The following is a 25,474-nucleotide window of genomic DNA, read 5'->3' as shown; positions in this document are numbered from 1 at the left end:
AGGCAACTCATCACTAAACACCAGACAAAGTAATCTCCATCAAACCCCATTTGCCACTGTCCCTGGGACCCCCAAGGCTTCTTACACGGCCCGTGACGGATAGACAATGTTGTTATCACATAGGGGTTGATAACTGCGGTCGTCATTGCATCCCTTGGTGTAGTCACATTCATCCACAACCATGGCTCTCACGCTCCTCCCATTCCCCCTTATGGTTATGTTTCGATGGCACCTGCTCCTGTGAACCATCCCGTCGGCAGGGCAACAATAAGGATGGCATCAGAGTGGTACTATTTGTCGCACTCCAGCAGTCCATCCAATCTTGCCCTTCCCGAAGCTGTTGATGGTTTAACATGGCCTTGGCGTGGCTTGAAACTGGCTGAGAACACTTGTAGATGGGGTACATCTTTCCTTCCTTGCAGCATTCTGAGCCATTTCGTATTTTGCATTGGCCTGGGGGAGGCTTCCTGCCCCTTACTTGGTAGTTCAGGTAGCAGCTCTGAGTCTGGGACATGTTCTTCATTTTCTGAAGAGTTTTGAGTACCGAAAAGACTTAGTCGGTTACAATTATATATATTTATATATATATACTTATATGCCTCCTGACACTGGTTCTTCTCGAGATCGTTACTCCTGATCTTTTCGGTGGCTCGGAGCTGTGCGAACCCCTCGTGGATTGGAGTTGACTCATGCAGAGTTACTTATAAGAGACGTTTAGAGTTGATCTTCGATTTTGGACCAAAACTTGGAAACAATAACCTGCATGAATCAGGACTTAAAATTATAATGGTGGATTCTTCCACCAGATTTTCTGGTGATGACAGTGACCACTTTTTCTTCTGACCTTTCTCAGGAGATGCTTTGATCTAAATTGTGACATGAACTAGGACTTTCAAAAATGAGTTACAGTCGATGCATCAATTACATAATCGTCATTCAACAACCTCCCCAATGCTTCATCATATGCATGCTGATAAGTGACTTCTGAATCTTCGAAAACACCTTCATATTCATTGTGAAACCTCAGTGAATTGACTCTGTCCAATGAGATGATATTAATGATTTTCCTTGAATTGACTAATGCAGCAATCTGATATTTAAGATTCATTGTGAAACCCGAGTGGATATTGTGGACGGTTCCCTCGATATTTTTGCTATCTTGGGCCAATCATTGGCACCATTCCTTTCTTGTTGCTACTTCAGTACTTCTGCACAAGATACATAAACTGATACAAACTACTTTAGATGAGTCTTGATTCCCGGGTCACAAAGGAAAAAGGACATATAAACAAGAACCAGGAACACTTCTTGAACTCAATGCTATATGAATTTTCTAGCTTGACCGATTCTGGTTTTGGTACTTCAGTTTAGGATCTAGTTTGATCAGGAAAAAGAGGAAAGACCATACAGAGTCTCGAAGATTCAGAAGTCTGCAGCTTATTGGCAAGCTCGTGGTGATGGATTAGAGATTGTTGATTACTAGGGGGAATCCTAACAGGAAAGAATACCGACAGACATGTAAAGATCGACCGGCTCGACACCTGAAAATCTTAAACAACTGCTAACGTAAAATCCAGATGTCAACATCAGTAAGATATACTCATAAGCTCCTTCAAAGCTGAACATATGGAAGAATTAACTGCTTCCAATCGAAATCATCGTTCAAATTTATCGTTTCCAGCTGTGTACACTTCGCATCCAAGAATTTTCCTATTCGGATTCTAAATTGGTTGGTTCCCTTCTACTAGTTTAAGAAAAATGAAGAATATTAGCTTCAAAGATTTTTGTGACTCTTGGAGCAGCCAGCCTATCAACATCATCATAGGCCATGAGAGCAGTAGTGGAAGAGCACTCGCCGAGTAATAAGCCATGAGAAATTGTACCAGCTAAATAGCGGAAGATTCGCTTTACGGCCTGGAGATGAGATGTTAGCGGCTGATGCATAAATTGACCAACAACACTGACAGCAGAGGCAATGTCCGGAGGGGTCATGTAAAAATATTGAAGTGACCCCACCATCAAATAGTTAATTTTACAATCATATCCCGCAAGTTACGGCTGCCTATTAACACCCTGAATATAATGCTCTGTCGGGGCAGGCAACACAGGCCGGTTTAAGGATGATGATGGTTTTGGAATGGTAGCTATGTTTGATGGCCATAATGGAGCAGAAGCTAGTGAGATAGCTTCTAAGCATCTCTTCGAGTAATTCAGGTTGCATGCCCACTTTATTTGAAAAGTTATGGACATTTGTACTCTTGGAGAATTCTTCAACTTTCTAGGAATACTTTATAGAAAATGAAGAATTGTAAAAAAATATATTTTCTTAAATTGAAATGAATTTTTTTTCCCTAACAATTTTCTTTTCCACTATTTCAAATTGTACGTCGATTAGAGAAGCTCTTTTTTTAAGTTTTCAAATTGACTTTCCCTTTCAATAACTTTTTCTAATTTATAATTTACGATGCTTTAATGGTAATTACTCTAATTATTCTCATATAGTAAAATTTTCAAAATTAACATTACTAAACATAATCTTATAATTTTCTATGGAGAAATAAATTCAGAAACAAAAAAAAAAAGTAGTATTGAAAGGTAAAATTAATTTTCTAACGATTTGCATTTATCACACATCTTAGTCAAATTTTACCGTCTCTTTCCTGAATGGTCCCTCTGAGTCTAAGCTAGCCTTCAGATGAGCACTGACCCCCATCCCCAGCCGGTGCTGCGTGCCACACAGCATGGGATGCATCGGTGATGTTGTTAGCCTATAGAGGCTAATAGTCATGGTCACTGCCGTGTCCCATGGCAGAATCACATTTATCCACCACCATAGCCGTTGCGCTCCTCCTTGTTTTCGTTTGTGGTAATGTTCCTCCCTATGGCACCTGCTTCTGTGGTTGAATTTTATCACCTTGATGACAGAACCACAATCGGGATGTCATAAGAGTTTACTGGTTATAGCACTTTGACGGGCCTCCCCTGTCACTGCCCTTCTCAAAACTGTTAACGGTTAGAGTGGCCTTGGTGATGCTTGAGACTCTCATCGATCACCTGTAGACTGGGTATGTTTTCTTTCCTTGCAGCAGTCCGAGTCTCCCCGTGTTGCATTGCCATAAAGAGGATGCATCTTGCCCCTGATTTGGCCACTGGGACGGCAGGTCTGGGCTTCAGAGCTTGGCCGTCGGGCTGCAACGAGGACCAGAAGCATGAAATATGGAAGCTTTCAGCTTAGACATCATTCTCTTTTTCACTCGCATTCGATGAATCGAAATATTCCAAGAGTGTGGTGCAGCTTAATGCCGGGTTATGTCGTGATGCTTGTAAGGACTGTTTAACAATGCTGTGCCAGTTTAGAATTCCAATCCCAATGAAGTGACTACTATGATAGTCACTTAAGATCCTTTCAGCGACCCATAAAGAAGTGACACGGTTGAAAGGCAAAGGCGATGCCCTTTATGAACCCTAGAGTGCGCCAACATCTAATGGTATCGATCTGGCCGAGATTAGAACCATTTGTGGTTTGGACTTGTTTCTTAAGTACTTTGATGTGAAAACTGCTATCTTGTAGCCATCTGATTGCTTCATAGGGAGCTTGCAGCTTCACATTTTTTGATGTTTTTTTTTTTTTATGAATAACTTGAAGCTTCACTTAGCACATCATTGCTAGGGTCTCAAAAGTTAATCGTTTCTGCTTGTTAAGCAAACAGATTAATTAATTTTTCTGATATTATTCCAAACACATAAAAATGAAACTACGCTTCTGGTGATCGATTCCCTTGTGAATGATTGTTTTTCCTGATATTTCTCGAGAAAGTGATATACCCAAAAACAAATGAAACCTGGTGATTACAATTTATTATGCACAATGCTATCGATTATTATTTTTCGCAAGCACATATGAGATCTATAAACATTGTGGTGTGAAATATTCATAAGAATTCATTCATTTAAGCTCCTAAGAATTTACCAGTTTCTTTTCCCAATACTTAGTTTAGTACAAGAACCTCTTCTAGACAAAGGATTCTAGATTGCATATTTCCTCTGTTGTGCCTCTAAGGACAAAATCACATCAGACTTGCAAAGTACATAACTAAACAAAGTGATACCTGACAAAAGTACCAAAAAAAGTTGAACAAAAGTACCAAAAAAAGTTGAACAAAAGTACCAATAGAAGTTGAATTGCCCCTTCGACTCTTGCATCTATATATTATGATGGCCTAAACTAATCCTCCAAGGTTTCCAATCTCAACTCCTAGATTGTGGTTGCAATGAAATTCGATATTCCTTTGATCCCTTGGGAAACTTACGTAAACTCTGCAGCTGATTCTCCTTGTCCACATAGTCCTCGGGAAATTGGATAACCATTTCTCTCAAAGCCACAGCCTTCTCAAGGAAAACCCCAACCATGTAGAGCTCTTCAGGACCATTTATCCCATTGCAAAACTTGACAGATATCTTTGTGAGCTCTGTGAGGAAACACGAAGGCACTTGGTGCAGCAACTCTTCTCTCCCATTTTCCGAATAGTACTTGAATCCCTAGTTGTCATGATAAAGAAACCATTTATGACCATTGTCTTAAAGCAAATTCTTGAGTAGGTCAAGAAAGTACATTACCAGTTTAAGGTAGAGGCTTTGAAGATGAGGAGATCTTCTCAGTATCGCCCAAAGGCCCTTAACAGTTGTAGAATTTATCAAATCCGATGTGAACTTGATCATATTACTGAACAGAGGAAGCTCATATCTTGTGGCAAGGTCCTAAGGATGGAGCAAAAAGGTGAACCTCGGAGATAGAAACAACATGAGATCACAGCTAGAGACGGAAAATGTACAAAAAGGAGCTTGCCTCTAGAATCGGGTAAGATAGAGTTAATTCCTTCACATTAGAGAAGACCCGCAGGAGCTTGTTTCCCTGGGCTACTTCTCAATCTGCAACGCTTCTAAAACTCAGTAGTAGCTTGGCCTCAACTAGCTCTGTGGTGACTCCCAATATGCAGTGGGAAGACCTTGGGAGTGTGACTAAACTGGATCCTACGCTCACATACCCTTACATGTACAGGGCTGCTTCCTCGATGAGGAAGCAAGATGTTCAGGGTGCACCCTCGGAGATCAATCGAGTCCTAGGGTTTAAGCTTGCTCTAGAGTGCCTTGAGCTACGTTTCTGCTTCTACCTTGTCCTCGAGGACGATCAATCAGCAATTTGCGATGTACAGGTGATCCTCACTCTGTCCCCAGACTACAGGATGTTCACCGGACGTGTGGCAGCTTTCCAGCTTAGGACGCTTGTGAGGGAGCACGTTGAGAACTGGATGACAGCCGACTGTTGGATGCAATTGTATGACCGGTGGTCTTCAGAGGATGATATCAGTTCTCTGTCTGTTATCTACCAGATGCTTGCTGAGTCCGATGCGCCGAAAGGTGTCTTGTACTTCAGACAGTCTTTACTTCTTCTGAGGTAAATATCACGTTGACCTTTTTTTTTTATTTTATTAGGTGAATCGTTAAACTTGATATTGGAAGTACATACGTTGCACTTTTACATTAAAACATTAATGATATTGGAGAAGGGAGTTAGCCTAGGGAAGCCAATCCCAAATTTGCCAATCAAATGTTTGCTGGTATTCCTTCCCTTTTATTGTAGAAAGCTGTCGCTATTTCATGGTTTCTTTTCATTTAATAACCAAAAAATAAGGTAGTACGTGCTGGATTGCATTTAACAAGCTGTTTTGATGAAAGCATGCAAATCATTAATCAATTATTGTTTTCTGAAAGTAATGGTAAAAGGGGTTTTTTGGCCAGTTCTTTTAATGCAAAAAATAGAAAAATTGACTATCTATAATGTGAAGATTAATCTATCTTTCTATGGCAGGACATATTTTCATTTATTAGTACGTCTCATTCAATCTTCTTCTGCATCATAATTTTCTCTGATATATGACTGGAAAATTAACATTCTTTTTCGGTCAAAGTAGACACATTAATCAAAGTACAGCTATTTTTAGCTTTAACCCTCATGCTTAGCCTGTATGGAGTTGAAAAGTTTATTATTAGCAGATTTCTTCTATATTATTTCTTAGTCATCACGTAAGCTTTGGATTGTCCTATGCTGGGTTGAACTGTCCTGAGGCAGCAATGAGAAGCTTACAATTAGCTCGCCAGCATGCAAGTGATGAAACGAATGCCTAATCTATGAGGGTTGGATATTATATGACACAGGGCACTGTGAGGAAGGCCTTCAGAAAGCAGAGGATTACATAAAAATTAAGAGATCATTTGAGGCGTTCTTCTTGAAGGCCTTTGCTTTGGCAGATTCTAGTCGGGATCCATCTTGTTCGTCAACTGTTGTCTCACTACTTGAAGATACCCTTAAGTGTCCCTCTGATAGGCTTCGTAAGGGTCAGGTATGCCCTCTTTTTCATTCAGCTCATCATGCCTTTCATTTTGGTTATGGAATTGACCTGTAACTGAAGTATCTTCTGCCACATTAGATGGTTTCTCTTGAAGTTTGGACTTTTTAAGTGGTGGTGGATAGATTTAATTCCTTTTCCTTTCTTTTGTCTTGGTAATTAATGCATTTCTTCTTTTTCAAACTTCTGATTGTTGCAATAGTTCTAGTAATGGATGAGAAAACCACCTCTTTTCTTCATTTGCCTTCTTATTGAAAGCAACCATTTTGCTTACTTTCATTGCTATCGAGCATAAATGAAGTTTCTAATTTAACTGTACATCTGAAGATCAGAAGAGGAAGTTCTTGATTATCAGTTATACTCCCATAGACAACCATTCCTACCGCTTATTGCAGTTTCAAGTTCACCGATTTATGCTTGTCGCCGTTTCACTGTCTTTGCTGCTATTAAGCTTTGCCCCAACCTTCCAAGTATGTCAACCACAATCCTTGCAATATACATTTACTATTTTAGCAGCTTCTCTTACATTTGATTTATTCACCGATTCCATCAATCAGTCGTTACATATGGGTATCCCTCTGATGAGATTTTCTAGATTACATGGCAGGACTGCTTGAACTTTATTTGGTCCATGGGATATCACTTCCGCTTTAAGTATTGAATTTAGAGATTTCCTCTGCTGTCTGTTACCAGTATTAATCTTGACTTGGGACTAATCAGAAGTAAGCCGCTACTTCCATGCGGCAAAAAATTATCTGATATTGATCAGCGAGTGCATCTGATAATAGAGATGAGATTGCCATAGTACTTTGCAACTGTCTTATTTTGTTAGTTCTGGAGAATAAGTTTGATATAGGTCATGTTTTAAATGAACTTTTAGTGGTAAAGAGAGAGAGATTTGACTATCGACTGATCTCAAATGCATGCTATACCATTTTCAGGCGTTGAACAATCTCGGGAGCATCTATGTTGACTGCAGGAAACTAGAATTAGCCACTGATTGTTACATCAATGCCCTCTAGATCCGTTGCACTAGGGCCCACCAGGGCCTCGCTCGAGTGCATTACCTCTGGAACGAGAAGGCCGCAGCTTATGAGGAGATGACCAAATTGATTGAGAAGGCATGGAATAATGCCTCTGCATATAAGAAGAGATCAGAGTACTGTGAACGTGAGCTCACTAAGGCGGATCTTGAGATGGTAACGAAGTTGGACCCGCTTCGGGTTTACCCCTACAGATACAGGGCTGCAGGTTAGACCAATTCTTCCACACCTTTCTTTTGGCAATATACGGTCGCTTAAAATAGTTTGGGGTGTTTGGAGCTGAAAGTTGACCAGTTAGCTCTAAAATCAGCTACAAAAGATGAAATAACAAAGAGCATTATTGTTAGACATGCTAATTTCGTTTGATGCATTGCTTGTGGATACGGTTGCCTTGCTTCCATCAGAAAATCCTATGCTCACTTAAAATGACCAAGTGATCCAAGGGTCAGATCACGTTATCTTCAGCTGACCTAACTGTTTATGGTCCTACCAGGAATGGTTACTTGAGGTGACCATAAAGGGGTTTGCTTCCAAAATAATTGCTCCACTTTTCCGTTTCCAATATCTTCAAAGATTAGAGGATCTCTTGTGATATTTCCATAATTTTAAAAATAGCCCCTACTTCCACACTTATCGTCAAGGGAGGCGTCTAACTCATCTCAGCCTAGACTGAGCTTGGCCTTATCAGGCCAGGGATTGTCTCAGGGAGAACGCCTTCTCAGGGAGGCTAATCTCCCCCCCACTGAGAGGCTTGAGGGACTTGGAGCGGCTATTCTGAAAATTATTGGCAATATCAGTGGTGGTTTTGCAATAAGTTTTGGGTGAGGAATGGAAATGCAGAATAGAATGGTAACCAGGCAGCTTCCTGGAACTAATCGAATTTCTAATGAATCCTGAGAGCGGGTCTGTCAAGGGATTATCGTGAGAAAACACATATAGGAACGATCTGTTCTTTAGCTTCACCTGAACTCTTTGTGCTTTGGGCAGTGTTAATGGACAACCACAAGGAGAAGGAGGCGATTGCGGAATTATCACGGGCAATCGCGTTCAAGGCGGACCTCCACCTTCTCAACTTGCGGGCAGCATTCCATGAGCACATTGGCGACGTTTTGGGAGCCCTAAGAGACTGCCAAGCAGCTCTCTGCGTGGACCCTTACCACCAAGAGATGCTCGAGCTGCACAGTAGGGTAAACAGCCATGAGCCGTAAAATCTCTGGCCTGAGAAAGGCAGAAAGGTAAAAGGAAAGAAAGAAGAGGGACACCCTTGCAAAGAAAAATTGATTCTCTTTTCCTTTTTGAAGTTTATATAGTATAGTAGGCTTGTGCATTTATTATTGTCGTCTACGGGACCATGCCATCCTGGCTTCTTCTTTTTTTTTTTTGGCCTTGTAATATTTATTTTTCTTCCGATAATTTAATTTCAGGTATCGGTCCTGTTACACTGTTTTTGCCAATGTTATATTGAAGTATGATGATATGAAAATTGCTTAAAAGATGTTTTATCTTTGCATTTTTATTCTTTTATTTTGCTTGCCTTGGCATGCAAGCATTGTCCTTGTTATATGTTTGCAAGGGTAAACAATTCCTTGCTTGAGGACTTTCAATTCCTTGCTTGAGGACTTTCAGTTTTAATTTTTTTCTATTCCCTCTTAACCAGACTCGGAATGGCTCACTTTCTCAAAACAGAGAGCTTTCTGCTATGAATTCTCGAATCATAAATGGTTATGAGCGATTCCTGCACAAACTTGATGATGCATATCTATGTCATGCTGTGTCATTCCCTGATCACATTGTCGTATCAAATGCTGGATGCACGAAAAACGTTTTGACATTGCAAGAGATAAAAATTGAGAAGCCAGCAATCATGTTGGCGCACGGCATGGAAGGAAACAAAGAAATTCTATTTCGAAAATCTTTACACGTCTGTACAAGCAGAAACATTGTGCTGCAGAAGTATCGTATTTCTATATCCTGAATGATGCCTTTCCCTATTTGAGAAAACAACTAATGTGGAGAGCAAAGACAACGAAGGCATCGCGTGATTGTGTACAACAGTACAAGTATAACAGAAGAGTTGAAGAGATGAAAGACCAAACCATTTCCTTTTGCATTGGGCACTCGAGCAAAATTTTGCTCAACAAGTTGATTTGCTGTTGAAAAAAGGCCGATGTAGATCCAGTGAAGAATAAACACCAGCATGCATTAGAATCTTGTACGCTCTGGAGAGTTTACTTGAGCTGGGCCGGAGCACGCTGTTCATAACATCCGATCCAGTTTTGAGCTAGCAATACCACTCATGTTTGTCTGCTTGATCTGATATGCTCAATATGGCTAATGGGGCGGCTCGTAATCTCAGCGGCACAAGGGCAATCCACCAGGCATGTCATATGCCATAACCATTAATATAATTACCTCCTTGAGAGAGATTCAAAATAAGGATGCTGCATGGCTTCGTCAACGCTCAGTCGATCATCCTAGGTTACACATTGAATTCCAAAAGTATGCATCAGTTTCACACAGAATCCATGCTTAAGCTAATCTAGAGTAGTTGAAGATGTAAGTCCTCATTTTGTCAACTCAATGGACAGTAGTTACCCCAAAATTATAACTAATAAAAGAAAGACTGGTACCTTACTATATGAGATATTAATAAAGTTTCGTGTGTGGTAAACTGATTTCGGAAGTTTCTCAAAAGTTTAATATATTTTTCAGTCACAATTCAGTTCACTAAGAATATTATCATAATATATGTGTCGTGATGAGATGAAATCTGCCATATTAGGTTGTCCACTGTGTCATGCATTATTCCAATTTCTCCTTAGCAAACATGACAAAAAGGCTAGGCCAGCCCAAGGCATGAACAATCAAGTTAATGAAATTGCAGAACTTACTGGGTCCCATAGTAAGAGATGCCGCACTAATCGCAGAGCCGAGACATCTGGAAAACTGCAAATGTTCGGAAAATTATGAGGAACAAACCTTGGTCTAAGCAGGGACATTGGAAAAAAGAAATGCTGATATCTACAGCTTCAGTGGGCATACGCAGTAGCTTAAAACTGACCCGAGTTTTAGGGGATCTCTACTTTTTATTTGACGAGAAAAAAACTCTTCCGAGCATTTCCAGGATGCTGGGGAAACTCCATTCTGTAACATCCAAACAAATAAAAAGATACAACGTTTCCTTTCTGAAAGAAAAAATTGACCTTTAAATTCTCTCATTCATTTCATTAATAGTGGAGATAGTAGTAGCACTAGCGACATGCATCAGCAAAGCATATTCTCTGCTCCCCCCCCCCCCCCCCCAACAAAAAAAAAAAAGAGCAAATGAATCAAAAGGAAAATAATAACGATAATCTTTAACATGCTGTAGATAGCAAAGAGTTTATGGATTGGATAAACAGAAGATAGTAAACTTACACCATATATCGTCGCACCAAAACGATGTTTGGAGGAACTTCCCGGGTTCAAGATGCACATTTCCATGAATGACCGAAGCCTAGCATAGTTAAAGAATAGTCAGAACAGCATGACAAAAGGCAACAAAATATAGGCTCCTGTCCCAAATTGGACAACATTCCACCTATGTTGGTTGTGGCTTCTGCTTTTGTTGGATAGAAGATGGCACTAACCAATGAAAATTAACGGTTTAATTTACACTGCGTACTGGATATTACATTTCAAAACCAAGACAGTATTTAGAACTAATCACTACTTTACAGACAAATTTTGAGTTTTCCTTAGAGGATGGAGTAAAATGAGAGAAGAAACAAGAACCTGTATGCAAGTTCCTTTAAACCTTCATCCCAACCCTCAAGACGCCTATCTAGCAAGGCAGCTGTTAAAGGACTTATCTGGAAAATATTTGGTGAACCCAAAATCAATTCCTAGATCACGATACCAACACTCCACAAGTCATACCTATTTATGATGAGCAGCAAATTAGCTAACGATTGTAACAACATATGGAATTGCCAATAAAAGGAATACCAAAGTTGCATAAAAAAGATAAATCAAGAATAGGTTAGAGACGAAACTTGAGAGTATGAACAATAAATACCTCACTCAAAAATAAGTTTTAGAGTAACAAATTCAAGAGTGATGATTGCAAATCTAATATGATTTGCTTCTATTGACTGAAAAATATATTTTTCACATGAAAAACATATCCACGAATTTTTCTGTATTTTCATAAATTCATAGCTAGGTCTTTCTTTTTCCTATAATATCATTTTTCTTTCTTAATTGGATCTTTTAATTATATTAGTGAATGATTCGAATATGCAATACAGTGGAATGAACAGATTTGATCTTTTACAGAATATATAATTTCTTAGAAACCTAATACTTAGCTACAATTTCGCTGTTATTATTTTCAACATAATCCGGCGCCAGCTCCTGGCTCTTTTCTACAGTCAGTAGTCAAGTCTAACAATAATTTGAACTACAAAAGTAATATTTAGTTAGTATCTAAGGAACAGTGACTAGTCGGTGTTAAGAATAAATATGATAGAATAATAGATGATCTATACCCACATGTATACATGCGTGGGCATCTACTACTATCCAGAAAAGCCATCAGCAAAAGAATCACATACTTCAAGGTGATGCTTGTTGGCCCTTGATACCAAGTAGTATTGAGCAAAGCTTCAGGAGGTGCATATTCTGAAGTTTGTTCAGCTCTGGAAAAGGAAGAAGATAGTTGAGAAAGCAAACAAGCACTGATTTTTATATAACTACACAATCCAACAACCCAGTACGGAAGGAAACAGCATTGATGTAGGTACCTTGAAGGGCCACTAGACCCATACAAATGCTTTAGTGTAAATTCATCTATTGCACTGCCAAAGTCGATAATCCTCCTAAAAATGCGAGGAAAAAACAATTAGGGCAATTTTAAGTAGAGTAGCCAAGCCTTATATGTTCTTCAAAAGTGATACGCCAAAGCTGAATAAAATAAGAAAAGGTTGCGCAACTAGAAAACAGATTCTACCAGCATGGTAAATAAGCATTTATGTACACTGGACCTTAAAACACAATCATCGAGTAAAACAAATACCATAACTGAAATATAATGTCCGCGGTGTTTGTAGTCTACTATAAATGGCCCTAAGAGAGCAGCAGAAGCAAATACCTACACCAAAGTTATGAACAAGTTCAGATTAAGTGAGAGGTTCTCCGGAATCCAATGGTTTAAAATCTAACAGATCAACATGCAATCAATCAGAATGCCGCAATCATAAATAAAGTGAAATCTAATAATTGGCAATACGGTTCTTAAAGGACAACAACATGAATCCTGTACACACATTTTGGTGGTATAATTCTTGTCCTGACTTGGACCTTCTCTCATGCATCTGCCTGTTTCCTGATCTTCGAAACATATCACCATATTCTCTGCAAAATCAAGGTTATTATTTAAAAAAAAAAATCCAAAGAACTAAACACGTCCATGCATTTAGCTCCTTGATGATCATTGAATAAACTGATGGGAAATGTAAAGACGAACAAAAAGTGTCATGCAGTACAGAGTTAGTGAATGACCACAGGAGGAGCACTGCAATTTGACCAGCAGAAAATTGCACTAAAATAGTTGCAAATGCCAAATGATACTTATCAATATAGTGCAAGGAAAATGAGCAAATGTGGTTCAGCATAACACTAAATAAATGATTGTTGTACTGATCTGTGAACAGAAACTCGCAATCAGTAACTTCAGTGTTAGGTCTGATTTTCAAATCATTCAACAAGGACCTATTCAATATTGCAGAAAGAGATATTAAGACCTTAAAAGAGAGAGAGAGAGAGAGAGAGAGAGAACAAAGGGGGGGTCTTGTTTCAATGATTGAAAGAATGAATTTCCTGTTTAGCTTCTTACATAATGCTTCAGAGAATCACACTTAAAGAGTTACTACAGAACCACACTTCTTGAGCATCATTCACCACAAATTAGGATATGACAGACCTCTCAGGAAAAAATACGATGGAAAGCTCATTTTTTCACCCATTGATTTGACGGAAAGGAAGAACTACAACACATCTACAAAGAATATTGGCTACTATCCACGACTTGAGGTTTAACATTGCAAAAAAGTCCTCTAATTTATTCAGAGAACAGGAAGATCTTGACGAGGATAAACAATTGAAACCTTCAACACGTAAAGCATACAGGACATTTTACAAAACCATCCTTTAGTACTCCAGTTTTGGATTATGCTAGGCATCTCGATAACGAGAAAAACTAAACATATAACTTGGGTCTATTTGATTATTTTCTGTAGCTCAATCATGCTTGAAACAGAACAACCAGATTTATGCATTTATAGAAAATCTTTGACTTAAAACTATTCACAGTGACATAGAGCATTACAGGATACATTTCCTTGCCAGGCTTAATATCCCTGTGAGTGATATTACGGTCATGACAAGATTTGAGCGCCAGGAGCTGACCAAGAGGTAGTGGAGAGAAGAGACAACACACAATGAGTTATATATCAAATAAAGGTAGAAACAAGCTCAACTTTCTCCAGCGAAATTTTCATGTGCAGCAACTATTTAGTGCAGTACAAACATCAAACTGCTGAAAACTTTTAACTACTACATAATTACATATCACATTCTTGACCTAGCCATCTCAGTTCAAACACTAAAGGATGGTGACAAGATCTAAGTGGAAAACTTTATTCAAGACTACAATAGAAAGGTCAGGCAAAGAAAGATAAACATACCAGCAGCCATATGAGATTGCGCATCTCCTCTTTCCCAGCTTTTGTTGTTTTCAGCCACTTCCACCATTTCGATGGGTATAACACCTGGGAATGTTTAACCTGTTCACCTTCCTCCTTATCTCCCACTTGTTCAGTTGTGTATATAAGCTTCGATAAGGACACGCCTTCATGACGGAAAACCAGCCATATATCAATAGATTTTGATTCAAAAGATTCCACATATCTTGCAATATGTTCCAATCCTTCTTTATGGGACGTCATCAGACCAAAACCATGACCAAAATTCTCCTTGTTTTGCATATCATGGAACGCAGATCCATTAGTTCCCAACTCTTCTACGAAATTTGATCTTTTGTCTTTTAAAAATGAATCGTCCGCTGACAGCTGATCACCCAAGGTTGAAGAAGCATTTAAGAAAATTTCACCAAAGTACTTCTCCCGTAGACCACTCAAGTACACAGCATGACCCCTTTCCACCTGTTTGTGAACTTGGTCTATCAAAATTCCGAAGTAAAATAAAACTTTGATGATTGTCATCAAAATCAAAATAAAAAATAAAAGGGCACGTCTTAAAAGCCAATTCACCATCAGCAAAACAAATATTTTATTCCTGATCAAATAATTCGTGGTCCTCAAATGTGCATTTGGAAAACACCCTTGTCAGCTTATTAACGTGAAAGTCTCATCAACCATGAATTGAATGGTAGATTTTTTGTTGGTATTTATTAACATAAAAATTGCTGATAAGCGGAGCACTTTGGCAGTAGAAAGCTGAGTGTTGTTCAGTGGTGCATAAATCCACATGAATCTGATATATGAAGAAGAAAGCCCATTTGGACATTCAAAACCAAAAGCCAGGACCACTTTATATGAACAAAGCTGCAGTGCAATAAAACTCCAGACATTAACAATGACTTAGATTTTGGAAAAATTAGAGTTCATGTAATGCAGACCAAGAGCAAGGAAAATGACTACCATTAGCCGCTTCAAAATGAACAAATTGGCATCAGCTCCAGAACTACAGTTAGTGCACGAACAATTTATCCTTTGCCATGAATTGCTTGCTTGACAACAGTTCCAGTGAACAGCCAGCCATACTTCACCGTATGAACCACGGCCAAACCTTTTCTTCAGTACATACCTGATACGAAAGTCCAAGAACCACAAAGCTTGCTCTAAGTGATCACACAAAATACTAAAGAAATTCATTTTTTCCCTTCTTAATAATATTTTATAATCTACCAGAATTACCCAACTGTTTCCATAGTCCAATAATATTTTGTAAACAAATGACTCCTTGCTATGCTGGTATTAAAGCAGAACTACAAGATATATTATTTTGATCATAAAATTGAAGATAAAAAAAAAAACATTTACCTAGTACATGTGAATATTAAGCTGTTTTATTCTCAGCAGATAGCAAGAATGACATAGATTTATCAAAGAGAACTAGAACTAAATACTTTCATCATAAACATCAAAATATTAGAACATTTACCTAGAATCAGGGATCCCATGCTCAAATGTTCCATAATTTGAATTAGAATCATGCAATGAAATTGATTCCAACAAAGCAAGGACCCTCGCAAAGCCTTCTGAAATTGTGCATTGACCTTCCTTTTGCTCAATGGTCATCCCAAAGTACATGCATAAATTTTGGTTGGTATAGATATTCACAGGTCCACCTGAGACGATATACCAATATTATTCACATAAATAGAGTACAACTGTGAGACTGAGAGAGGGGGGGGGGGGGGGGGGGGGGGGGGGGGTTGGGGCCGGGGGAGGACCAAGTGGAGCTATAAATAAAGGTTAAACTTAATGAGAGCCCTCAGGGCCCTTGTCAAAAACACAGCTATTTTGCTGAAATGACATTGGAAAAAAAAAAATGAAAACAAGCTTACAATTATCTTGACAAATAACTTTTACTTTTAAAAATAGTAACTGCATCTCCACTAAAGCATATTCATCTGTTCTAAATGAACAATACACATCACCATCGTGGTAGTAAAACAACACAAGTACAGTGGGATATTAAGACATTGGATAGATTGCTTTAACCTTAGAAAGCAAAAAAGTTTATACAGGACGGGTTAACCATACAAATATTCCCTAAGGGTATTCCACTGGAAAGTAAGTGACATGGAAGTAACCGTACTATGACAAACTAGCACGCCTATTTCTAGAGATGCAGAATAAAGACTTTCTTTTGAAAAATTATCCTTTAGGTTAAACCAACACCCTTTATAATTTACCTAAAAGACACTGAGAATGTGTTTCAAAATAGATATTCACCACTCCTCTTTAATGCAGCCATGACAATATTTATTTAGTTTTACCGAGCATCAAAATTCTTATTAGTGCCAATGATCTGGCTGTAGTTTTCAAAAAAATTACAATGAGAATTATTTCTTACATGTATATAGCCCATCTCCCTCACACCATCAGGCCCAAGTCATGCTTGTCTTCCCATGCAAACACAGGTATTTAATGAAGGCCGACAATAACCAGGCATCTCATCTGGTAGACAACAGAGAGAAGGGGGTGGATAGAGTGACACAAAAATGGGGAAGAGAGTGAGAGCAAAGGGACAAATGGAGGTATAGCGGCATGATGGTCCCCGACAGGGTGTTGCTGGCCACCCTAACACCTACTTTGGTTACAGAACAGCATTGCTGGCCACCCTAGCACCTACTCTGGTTACAGGACAGCATTGTAAGCAACCAAGGCTTAGCTCTCTCCCTCTCCATTAGCCAGGTCCTTTTTTCCTTTTTTTTCTATTTCAGAAAATCGTTTGGTAATATTTTCAGTTTAACCAGATGATATGGCACTAACAAAAATTTTGATGCCCGGTGAGCAATTATAAAATTAATATATATAGCCACATCAGAACAAAAGGATGGTGCAAGTCATGCTTCGAAACAGAGTTTTAGTACCTTTAAACTATGTTTATAAACTTAAAATACCGCACTGTTGGTTGAGGGCTTCAGGAAGAGCCAGAGGCAGGCCATATACAGGCTCCTTCCAATCATGAATAGGAGCTTCCAACATATCATACATATCTTCACTAAGTGGCTCAGCTAAATAAAAACAGCAAAAACTTCCATGCTTGGGTTCAACCTGTCATAGATAAGAAGCTTCAAAAGTGCTGCCATTGATTGCTTATATGAAGCAGAAAATATTTTAAACTGCAACGACTTCAGGGATACTGAACTATTATCTCCGAACTACCGATCAGGATGACCAAATTGACTACACTCCCCTAGTCTTCAGGTCAAGACATTCAAATATATGAAAACTTTCACGCTTTTAAATAAATCAGATTTGAGATGATCGAAAGGCTACTGAATCCAATTCATCCAAGTAACATCAAGATTATTTTGCATTACTTTTCTAAAGACTGATTGCATGCTACTCAATGACACCGCGGTTCCGTTTGTATTCTTCCAATAAAAGGAAATGCTTTGATGTCTTTAAACATAAAAGAGAATATAAAGGAAGCTGTAGGATCGAGAGCACACCAAAGAAAATGAGAATGTGCATGTAATGCTTATTCTTTTCCTGCTGAAACTAAGCTACACGTCCATGCACTATACGTGTATGTTCATAAAAAGGCTTATAACACTACAACTGCATTATCAAAGTAGTTTATGCATCTTATAATTAATCAAATCCTGGTAGTTGTTGGAAATCAGATGTGGTCACAATTCACATGGGAAGACAAAAATAAGATCTAAAAGGATGTAAGTGATGTTTCTTTAAGCTATAAACCAACACTGTACTTTAAAAAAAAAATTCCAACAATTTAACTTTCAATTATCAAGAGTAAAGATTTGCAACTGATTAGCAAATATAACTGCATCTGAAAATCAAAAGCTTACCATCAACCTGCCAAACTTCATTGAATGAGGATGAAAGTGCTCCAAGCCGATAATATCAGAAGACAGGCCCTTACCTGAACAGTTATTTAACTTTAGAAAAGCCATTTGTGATGAAACTTACAAAATTTAAAGTACATACACAATTGCATGGAGACAAAACAACTGCAGCCTTGTATCATTCATCATCTACAATCCAAGTCAGTAGATATAGCTGCTTCAAGTACTAGCAAGACATTTTAGTAATTGCAGCATTTTCCTTTGACAATAGGCAAAATAATACATTTCCATACAATATAGCATTATTTATCTCAAAGATTGCATAACTAGGGCAGAGAACAACTAACCATCATAAGAATCTGATTTTGCAAACACTGTTATTTATCATGTTAGAAAATATGTGTCATAGTTAGTGGGTCTAGTTATATTCTGGAATCTGTTACAAAGGTCTTATTACAAAAAACTGGGCTATAACCAATTATATGGTTAAGCCACTTTAATTCCCTACTGTCTCTCTTTCTATCCTGAATAACAGATTGGTAAGCGAGTAGAATCATCACTCCAATGCGATAATAATGAGGTCAATCAGGGAAAGAGGGCATGGAAAATTTGTCCAATTTGACAATGAAGTTACAAATCTAGACAAACTCAAACTTCATGTCTTAATTTATATAAACTTCCGGAGATGGTGAATAGTAGAATAATGCAGTAAAGTTCAAGAACACAGCGAATCACCTGACGGACCATTTTTGTACTCTAATCCTACAGATGTGGTATCTGTATCAACTCCTCCAGTATAGTTACCCTGTTGAATGTTAAGAGATAGAAGACTTGATTGAAGAGGCACAACCACAGCAGCCATATTATCCGTACTACCCTTTTCCAAAGGGGTTTCCACTATACAATCAGCTAATGAGTAAGAGCATGATGAAGATATCTCTACTCTTGAGTTGCCATGACTCTATGCTTCCCACAGTATATCACAAACATCTTGTGGGCTCAATTCTTCAAAAACACCATCTGATGCAGCTACCAGATAGCTATCATTGATGTTGAGGGATTGCCAATCCATAACTTCTGGTGCTGCTATTACACCAGAACTGTCATCAAACTCATAAAAGTGAATAAGAAATCAGAAACAGGTGTTTGGGGAGACCACAACCACGAGTGAGTATGAGAGAATAAAATCAACAAATTTTATAGCTCCACATGTTTTCCCTCACCTTTTAAATTTCACATCACCAGTGGCTCGTGAAACAGCCAGTTGGCCATTGACTCGAGGAACACCACTCAAATTAAGAACAGAACCACCCGCAGCTTCTACTCGAGACCTTTCATCATCCATATCGGGACTATGATCTCTTGTTAACTCCTGAACAGAAAAGTGCGTCAAACCATTCAAACTAGCCAACTTAAAGTGCTCACTGTATTTCACTGGCATAATAGCACCACCCCGCCTTGTCTCGCGATGTAATCTTAGTAAAGTCGCTGCAATTAGTAATTTTATAATTAGTCACAGAACTGCTGAAGCAAGACTATATATGATCGGTACTAGAATACATGGACTGACACATGACGAATAATAAACTAATATTTCTAGTTAAATCACTCAAAAGTAAGTATAACCCGGTGAGTATAGTATTGCAAAATATTTATTATGTTAAGAAGTTATAAAGGTGGAGTAGCCTTTCAACCTAGACATGCATAAGAGCTATATGTGTATAGGTAAAAAATTAAAATTTTCCGACCTCTAGCATCTGCGGGGTACTGGAACCTTTCAGAGCATAAGAGAGCCTTTGAGTCTCCAACATTCGCAACTAAAATTTTGCCATCTGCCACGAGTATAACTGTTGCCGTGGATCCTGAATTAAGATTGCTTCTGGACGCTTCCTAAACAATTGAAAAAAATAAAAATGTGGTCAAAACTTAAGCACAGGCCAAAAGTGTTGCAACAATATATGCATGATTGTGGAATACATCAAAACTTGCCTTTGAAAATTTTGCATCAATATCCCGGATTGCCCTCATCAATGCTTCCTTCAGAATTTCCAAATGATAGGAATGATCAAATTCTACTGTCCTTGAGGACTTAACCCTGCGAAATCTCTTATGTTATATCATACAAAACTATGGACAATTAAACAAGTGTTAAGACTAAAACTGCATCTGTTAACGTTCATGTAACTTCATAACCAGTTGAATCATTGCTACAGACACACATACTGGATAATAAGACAAATAAACAACAAAGATAAACAGGCACATAGTTGGCCTTGCCAAGCTATACACCAATCATGTATTGACATAATGAAATTCAAGCCTTTACTGGTAATAGGACTTCAACGACAAACACCTCATTATTTGCAGAAGTATATTTTGTCCTACGATAAACCACTCAACATTTTTCTTTTGCAAATGTTGATATACTCCAAGTCGAATTAAGAAAATTTTATGTTTTATCATTTGGAAGGTTCTGGTTAGACAGACATAACTGCACGTGTAATGTAAGTATCCCATCTTCCCGTGCATCTGCCCTTATCCTCTGTGTACGTGTAGGGTGGCATCATGTTATAAGGGGTGGTTTCAAGGTGGTACCACGCCAGCATAACATCATGGGAAAAGTGCAAAAGATCATGGTTTGCTAAGTCAATTTCAATCTTATTCTTAGGAAAGTGCAGTAATCATGATTGCCTGCAACAATTAAAACCATGGAAATATACAAACCTTCTCGTTTAATTTAATTGGGCAGAGATGGAACCAGTAACTAACCGCTAATGGGTAACAAAAGAGACAGAAAGGGAGTCATTTGTCCAAGAGACAGACACATAGATTGTCAAGTTGCAATGAATAGGATAAAGCTTTCCATGGGGAGAAAATTGATTGCAATATAGGTTTCTTAATAAACGCACCCTTCTTGATCCTGATACTGCCAACACAAATCTTCATGCCACTTGAGAACTTGAAAAAGAGCATCCATATCTCCTTTTCTCCCCAACTTTCCCATGAATTTCTTCAACGCGACGGAAAAGGTTGAATCCAGGAGGAAGTAGGCATGCAACATGAAATACTCAAACAGATGCTCAGACGCCATCTCACTAGCTTCTGCTCCGTTATGTCCATCGAAAAATTACTCCAGCAGTCACCTCCTTAATCCCTGTACTACCTGCCCCCAACATTAATATTTAGAGTGTTAGAAGCAACAAACAGCTTCACTCCGTCTTTCGAAAGGTTTTCATGGCGACTACACATGAAGCAGCATTTCCGAATATTGAAAGTATTACTCATATGTACTAACAAGCAGCACGTTTTCGATGATTGCATGAAGTTGTGGCCATTGAACATGATTGCGAACTTCGAGCGCTAAAATGAAGCACAAATTTCATCATTAATTGATAACACTAAATCCGATTAGTTTCGATTTCGCAAAACATCATCCCACCAACATCCCCATTACCCATCCAATCAAAGAAGAATGTGAAAACATGAAGTTTACTGGGGAAAGGGATGCGAACGTCGAGAGCGCAGATGATGCGATCCTCCTGGTACTTGCGGCTGCCCTGGAGCACGGCCACCTGGCAGAGCTTGCCGCGCCGGTGGCAGAGGCGCGTGTAGGGGAGGCATGGCCGGAGAGCTTCCAGCGGGGGCATTTTGGCGACTGGAAGACCGCCGGGGCGCCGCCTTCTCGGTACACCGTCAAGCAGGTCGACGATTCCCCCACCACAACGATGACTGCGTGAGCGAAGAGGAGAGAGAGAATGGCTGCGAAGGGCTTCAATGAGTGCCATATCATGTCATGAGATCGAAGAGGAGAATGGCGGGAAATTTGCGCCTCCAAAGGCCGTGGAGGGCGGAGGAGAAGGTGGCGGTTGCAGGCTTGCAGCTGGTTTATATTATGACTCAAATACTCATCTAATTAAAAATGACGACCTGCAATTTGGTCCCAAAAACATACCACGCTTGATAAATTGATCCCGAAAGGTTTTTTTATTTGTTTTTCTTTTTCCTTCAGCGTGTACCTTGCTATCTGGAAGCCCAATGGGCTTAGATTAATATAATTCGAGTTGTGTTGATCTACTAAGGGGTAAAACTTTCATAGTATGAATTTTTTTTATTCACAATACTCGAACTAGAGACCTTACTTAAAAGGAACAAGTGTCGTATAGTTTGAACCAATCCATGTTGTTGTTCGAAAGATTTTTAGTAGACTAATTGTTCTCCTTACAATTTAAAGTGGTGAAAATGGGTCGGGACTAACTTGCTTAAACCTTTTAGACCGAGAGACCAATTAGATTATTAAAAATTTTTCAAGGACTAATTTATCAAGCAGTGTATCTAGGATCAAATTGTATGCTTTGTTAATAGAAAAACATAAGGTTTATTGTGTTAGCAATTGCAACATTTGGTCCCAATTATAACTCTACCATAATGTTTCATTGTTGAAAAAGAAAAATCTGTGTTTTTTTTATATCTATAAGAGTTAATAACATAAATAAGCATGTGATTTGGCCAAATTTCCTCATTTAGCACGGTATTTTTATTTAATTAATTACATAAGGATACGTTATTTAAATTTTATTTTAATTCTAGTACAGCCGTCAATGTGTCTCCAAAAAACCCGTTAAACATTTATGTGGCACGCTTGCTGGCCCACCATTGGCGCACATGGACATTAATTGGTGTGCTAGGATACTAAAAACCCATTTTCTCCTCAAATTATCATCCTCTTCCTCTCTATTAAGCGGATGATAAGAGCAAACTCTACTTCAAAATAAAATCATTTCACTCTCAAAATTAATTCAATTACTTGTAAAAGTCAAATTTGTTTGGAATTTGAAATCCATTGCTATTATGGATTGGACAGTTGTATGATAGGGGGTTTTTGTATATTGAGTATTTAGTATAACTGATACCCTCAGATAGTCGTCCTAAAATATCGCAGTTTATTTGTTTCCTTTCTTGTAATGCTCTACGACCTATTTAATTGTCCTACATTCATAATGTAATTTGAGCTTGAATGTTCCAAACTTATTATGGTATCAGAACGTGGGACCAATCAAATTCTCTCTGTAATTGAATTATGAGAGTAAGATGTCGAATGTTAGTGATTTTGAGAAGAGCCCGAGGAAGGGATCTAATTTCTAAAGACCATTGAGAAAGGACATGGCTTGATCAGGAGGGCTGAAATTCCAGTGGTGTATCAGCTCACATCGTCAGATGGCCCATGCAATGTGATAATCGTATGCAACCTAAACGGCGACAATTACTTGACGTGGTCACACGCCATGCTGACTACGTTAATGGCAAAAGGCAAATTACCCTTCATCGATGGGACACCCCAGAAGCTAGAGGAGGATGATCTTATGCGAGAAAGGTGGAAGATTTGCAACTCCACGCTCATAGCATGGATGTTCAATACGATGGAGAAAGAGCTCTAGTTTACAGTCGTGGATGCAAAGAATTTGTGGGTTAATCTCAAGGAGAGGTATTCACAAGGGAACCAAACTCGGATTTACCATATTAAGTCCAAGATATATCTACTCAGCAAGAAGGGCAGTGTGCGAGACTATTATGCCAAGATGAAATCGTTGTGAGATGAACTCGAGTTTTATCTCAAGAACCTGAGCTGTAGCTGTGGAGCAAATGGCAAGATCATGGCTTAGTGGGAGACGAAGAAGGCATTCCAATTTCTCACGGGACTCACCTTCGCATTCAACTCAGTTTGGTCCAACATACTTCGTATTGAGCCGATTTCAAACTTGAACAAGATTTATCAAGTGGTTGTGCACGAGGAACATCAAAGCCCCGTCACATGATCACATAATCAGAATCGGAAGCAGCAGTTTTTCTCGCAAAAGGGGGCAGTTCATCGAACGATGCTAGTTCTAGTGGTTTCGGGAAATAGCAGTACACATCTCAAGGCAGACTTATCTATGAACATTTGGCAAGCCAGGCCACGGGAAGAGCAATTGTTGGGCCTTTAACCGCTATCCAACGGATTGGGGCAAGGGAAGGAAGCCCACTAGAAGCAAGGGACCAGGGCAGGGCCAGTGGAAGCAAGGTGGGGCTACGAGTGAAAGCCTAGCATCAATGATGTCCAGATCGCGCAAATGCAGCCCAGACTACAAAAGGAAGTGAGACACAGGCTAAATGTTTGGAGGCCCTATCTGATGATCAATTTCAGAAATTGCTGAGTATGCTCACACCAGACACAACCGATCCTGATAGACTTATCGATAACGACTTTGCTTTTGTGAATTTGGAGAATGAATGGATATTAGACACTGGAGCTTCGAGACACATGACAAGACATCTTGAGAATTTTTTGGAGTCTCTTCCAATTAAAGGCGGTGCACCCGTTTACATTCCTAATGGGGGTAAAATGCAGACCACCCGAATCAGAAAAGTGACAACTGCTGACTCTATCAAGCTTTTTGAAGTCCACTATGTGCTCACTTTCAATTGAAATTTAATTTCAATTTCAAAATTATCGATGGAGATGGATTGTTGCGTGACCTTTTGCTCAAATTCGTGTCTAATTAGGGACCGCACCTCAAGGAAGAAGCTTGGACTGGGTGAACTTCCGGGGGGGTGGTCTACTATTTGTGGTGTGCGGCTACTACTCCACTTACGTGTCAGGCAATCATGGACGAGTTCGCGGACATCTGGCACTAGAGGCTTGGTCATCCATCATGCACAGTAAAGCTACATGGTATTAACTTGAGTTTAAAAGAAAATGGTAATAAGGAGTGTGATGTGTATCTCGGAGCGAAGCAGACACGCTCACAATTTTATTTGAGCATCAATAAAGCCAACTTTCCGTTTCTGTTGATACATAGTGACTTGTAGGGGGTTATATAAGATTAAATCCATATGTGGAGCCAATTATTTTTTGACATATGTTGATGATTTTACTCGAGGTGTGTGGTTACATCTATTGCGTGAATGTTCTAAGGCACAACATTTTCTCATGGATTTCTGCAATATGATTAAAAACCAATTTGATCATACGGTTAAAATCGTGAGAAGTTATAATGAGATGGAGTTCTTATCAAAGCAGTTGCAGGGCTTCTTCTCTATGCATGGTATTATATACCAAACATCTTGCACAGATACACTACAACAAAATAGAGGGGGTTGATAGAAAACACCGACACATATTCAATGTTGCTCGAGCACTCATGTTTCAGGCTTCACTTTCAACACATTTTTGGAGTGAATGTGTTTCAACCACGGTTAATTTAATCAACGCACATGACACCTCTGCTCGAAAACTAAAGTCCTTATGAGGTACTTTTTGATAAGCCACCTAATTACTCGAATCTTTAAGTTTTTGCTTTGTTACTCGAACCAGTGATAAATTCTAGGAAAGATGTGAGAAGTGTGTTTTCATTGGATATTTGCATGGAAAGAAAGGTTGGCAG

The 25,474-nt window shown here is 38.9% G+C and overlaps 2 protein-coding genes and 1 pseudogene across 2 annotated transcripts; 1 reads left to right on the top strand and 2 right to left on the bottom strand.

Moving 5' to 3' along the window:
* Positions 1–3,925: 3,925 nt before the first annotated feature.
* LOC116187364 lies at positions 3,926–4,975 on the bottom strand. Its single transcript, XM_031516022.1, has 3 exons — positions 4,847–4,975; positions 4,618–4,758; positions 3,926–4,539 (listed from the first exon to the last, which is right to left on the bottom strand). Exons 2-3 carry the CDS (start codon positions 4,717–4,719, stop codon positions 4,249–4,251), a joined length of 393 nt encoding a protein of 130 aa, XP_031371882.1. The 5' UTR covers positions 4,720–4,758; positions 4,847–4,975; the 3' UTR covers positions 3,926–4,248.
* On the top strand, positions 4,964–8,945 carry LOC116187363 (ETO1-like protein 1). The gene is given in 5 exon segments (XM_031516021.1): positions 4,964–5,455; positions 6,111–6,172; positions 6,175–6,401; positions 7,349–7,658; positions 8,438–8,945. Coding segments are annotated over 5 exon segments (1,284 nt in total). The 5' UTR covers positions 4,964–4,991; the 3' UTR covers positions 8,659–8,945.
* A 352-nt stretch (positions 8,946–9,297) lies between these two features.
* On the bottom strand, positions 9,298–21,945 carry LOC116187267 (annotated as a pseudogene).
* Positions 21,946–25,474: the final 3,529 nt, after the last annotated feature.

Source organism: Punica granatum, chromosome 8 (genome assembly GCF_007655135.1).
Source record: "Punica granatum isolate Tunisia-2019 chromosome 8, ASM765513v2, whole genome shotgun sequence".
Taxonomy (NCBI): Eukaryota; Viridiplantae; Streptophyta; class Magnoliopsida; order Myrtales; family Lythraceae; genus Punica; species Punica granatum.
Note: the sequence above shows the minus strand (reverse complement) of the source record. Positions and strands in the feature narration are given on the sequence as shown.

What these genes read in the sequence shown, in the direction of transcription:
- LOC116187364 (XM_031516022.1), bottom strand. Translation starts at nt 4,719, where the DNA reads ATGATCAAGTTCACATCGGATTTGATAAATTCTACAACTGTTAAGGGC. An exon ending in AAAGCCTCTACCTTAAACTG is followed by an intron (nt 4,540 to 4,617) that starts GTAATGTACTTT and finishes CATGACAACTAG; the next exon opens with GGATTCAAGTACTATTCGGA.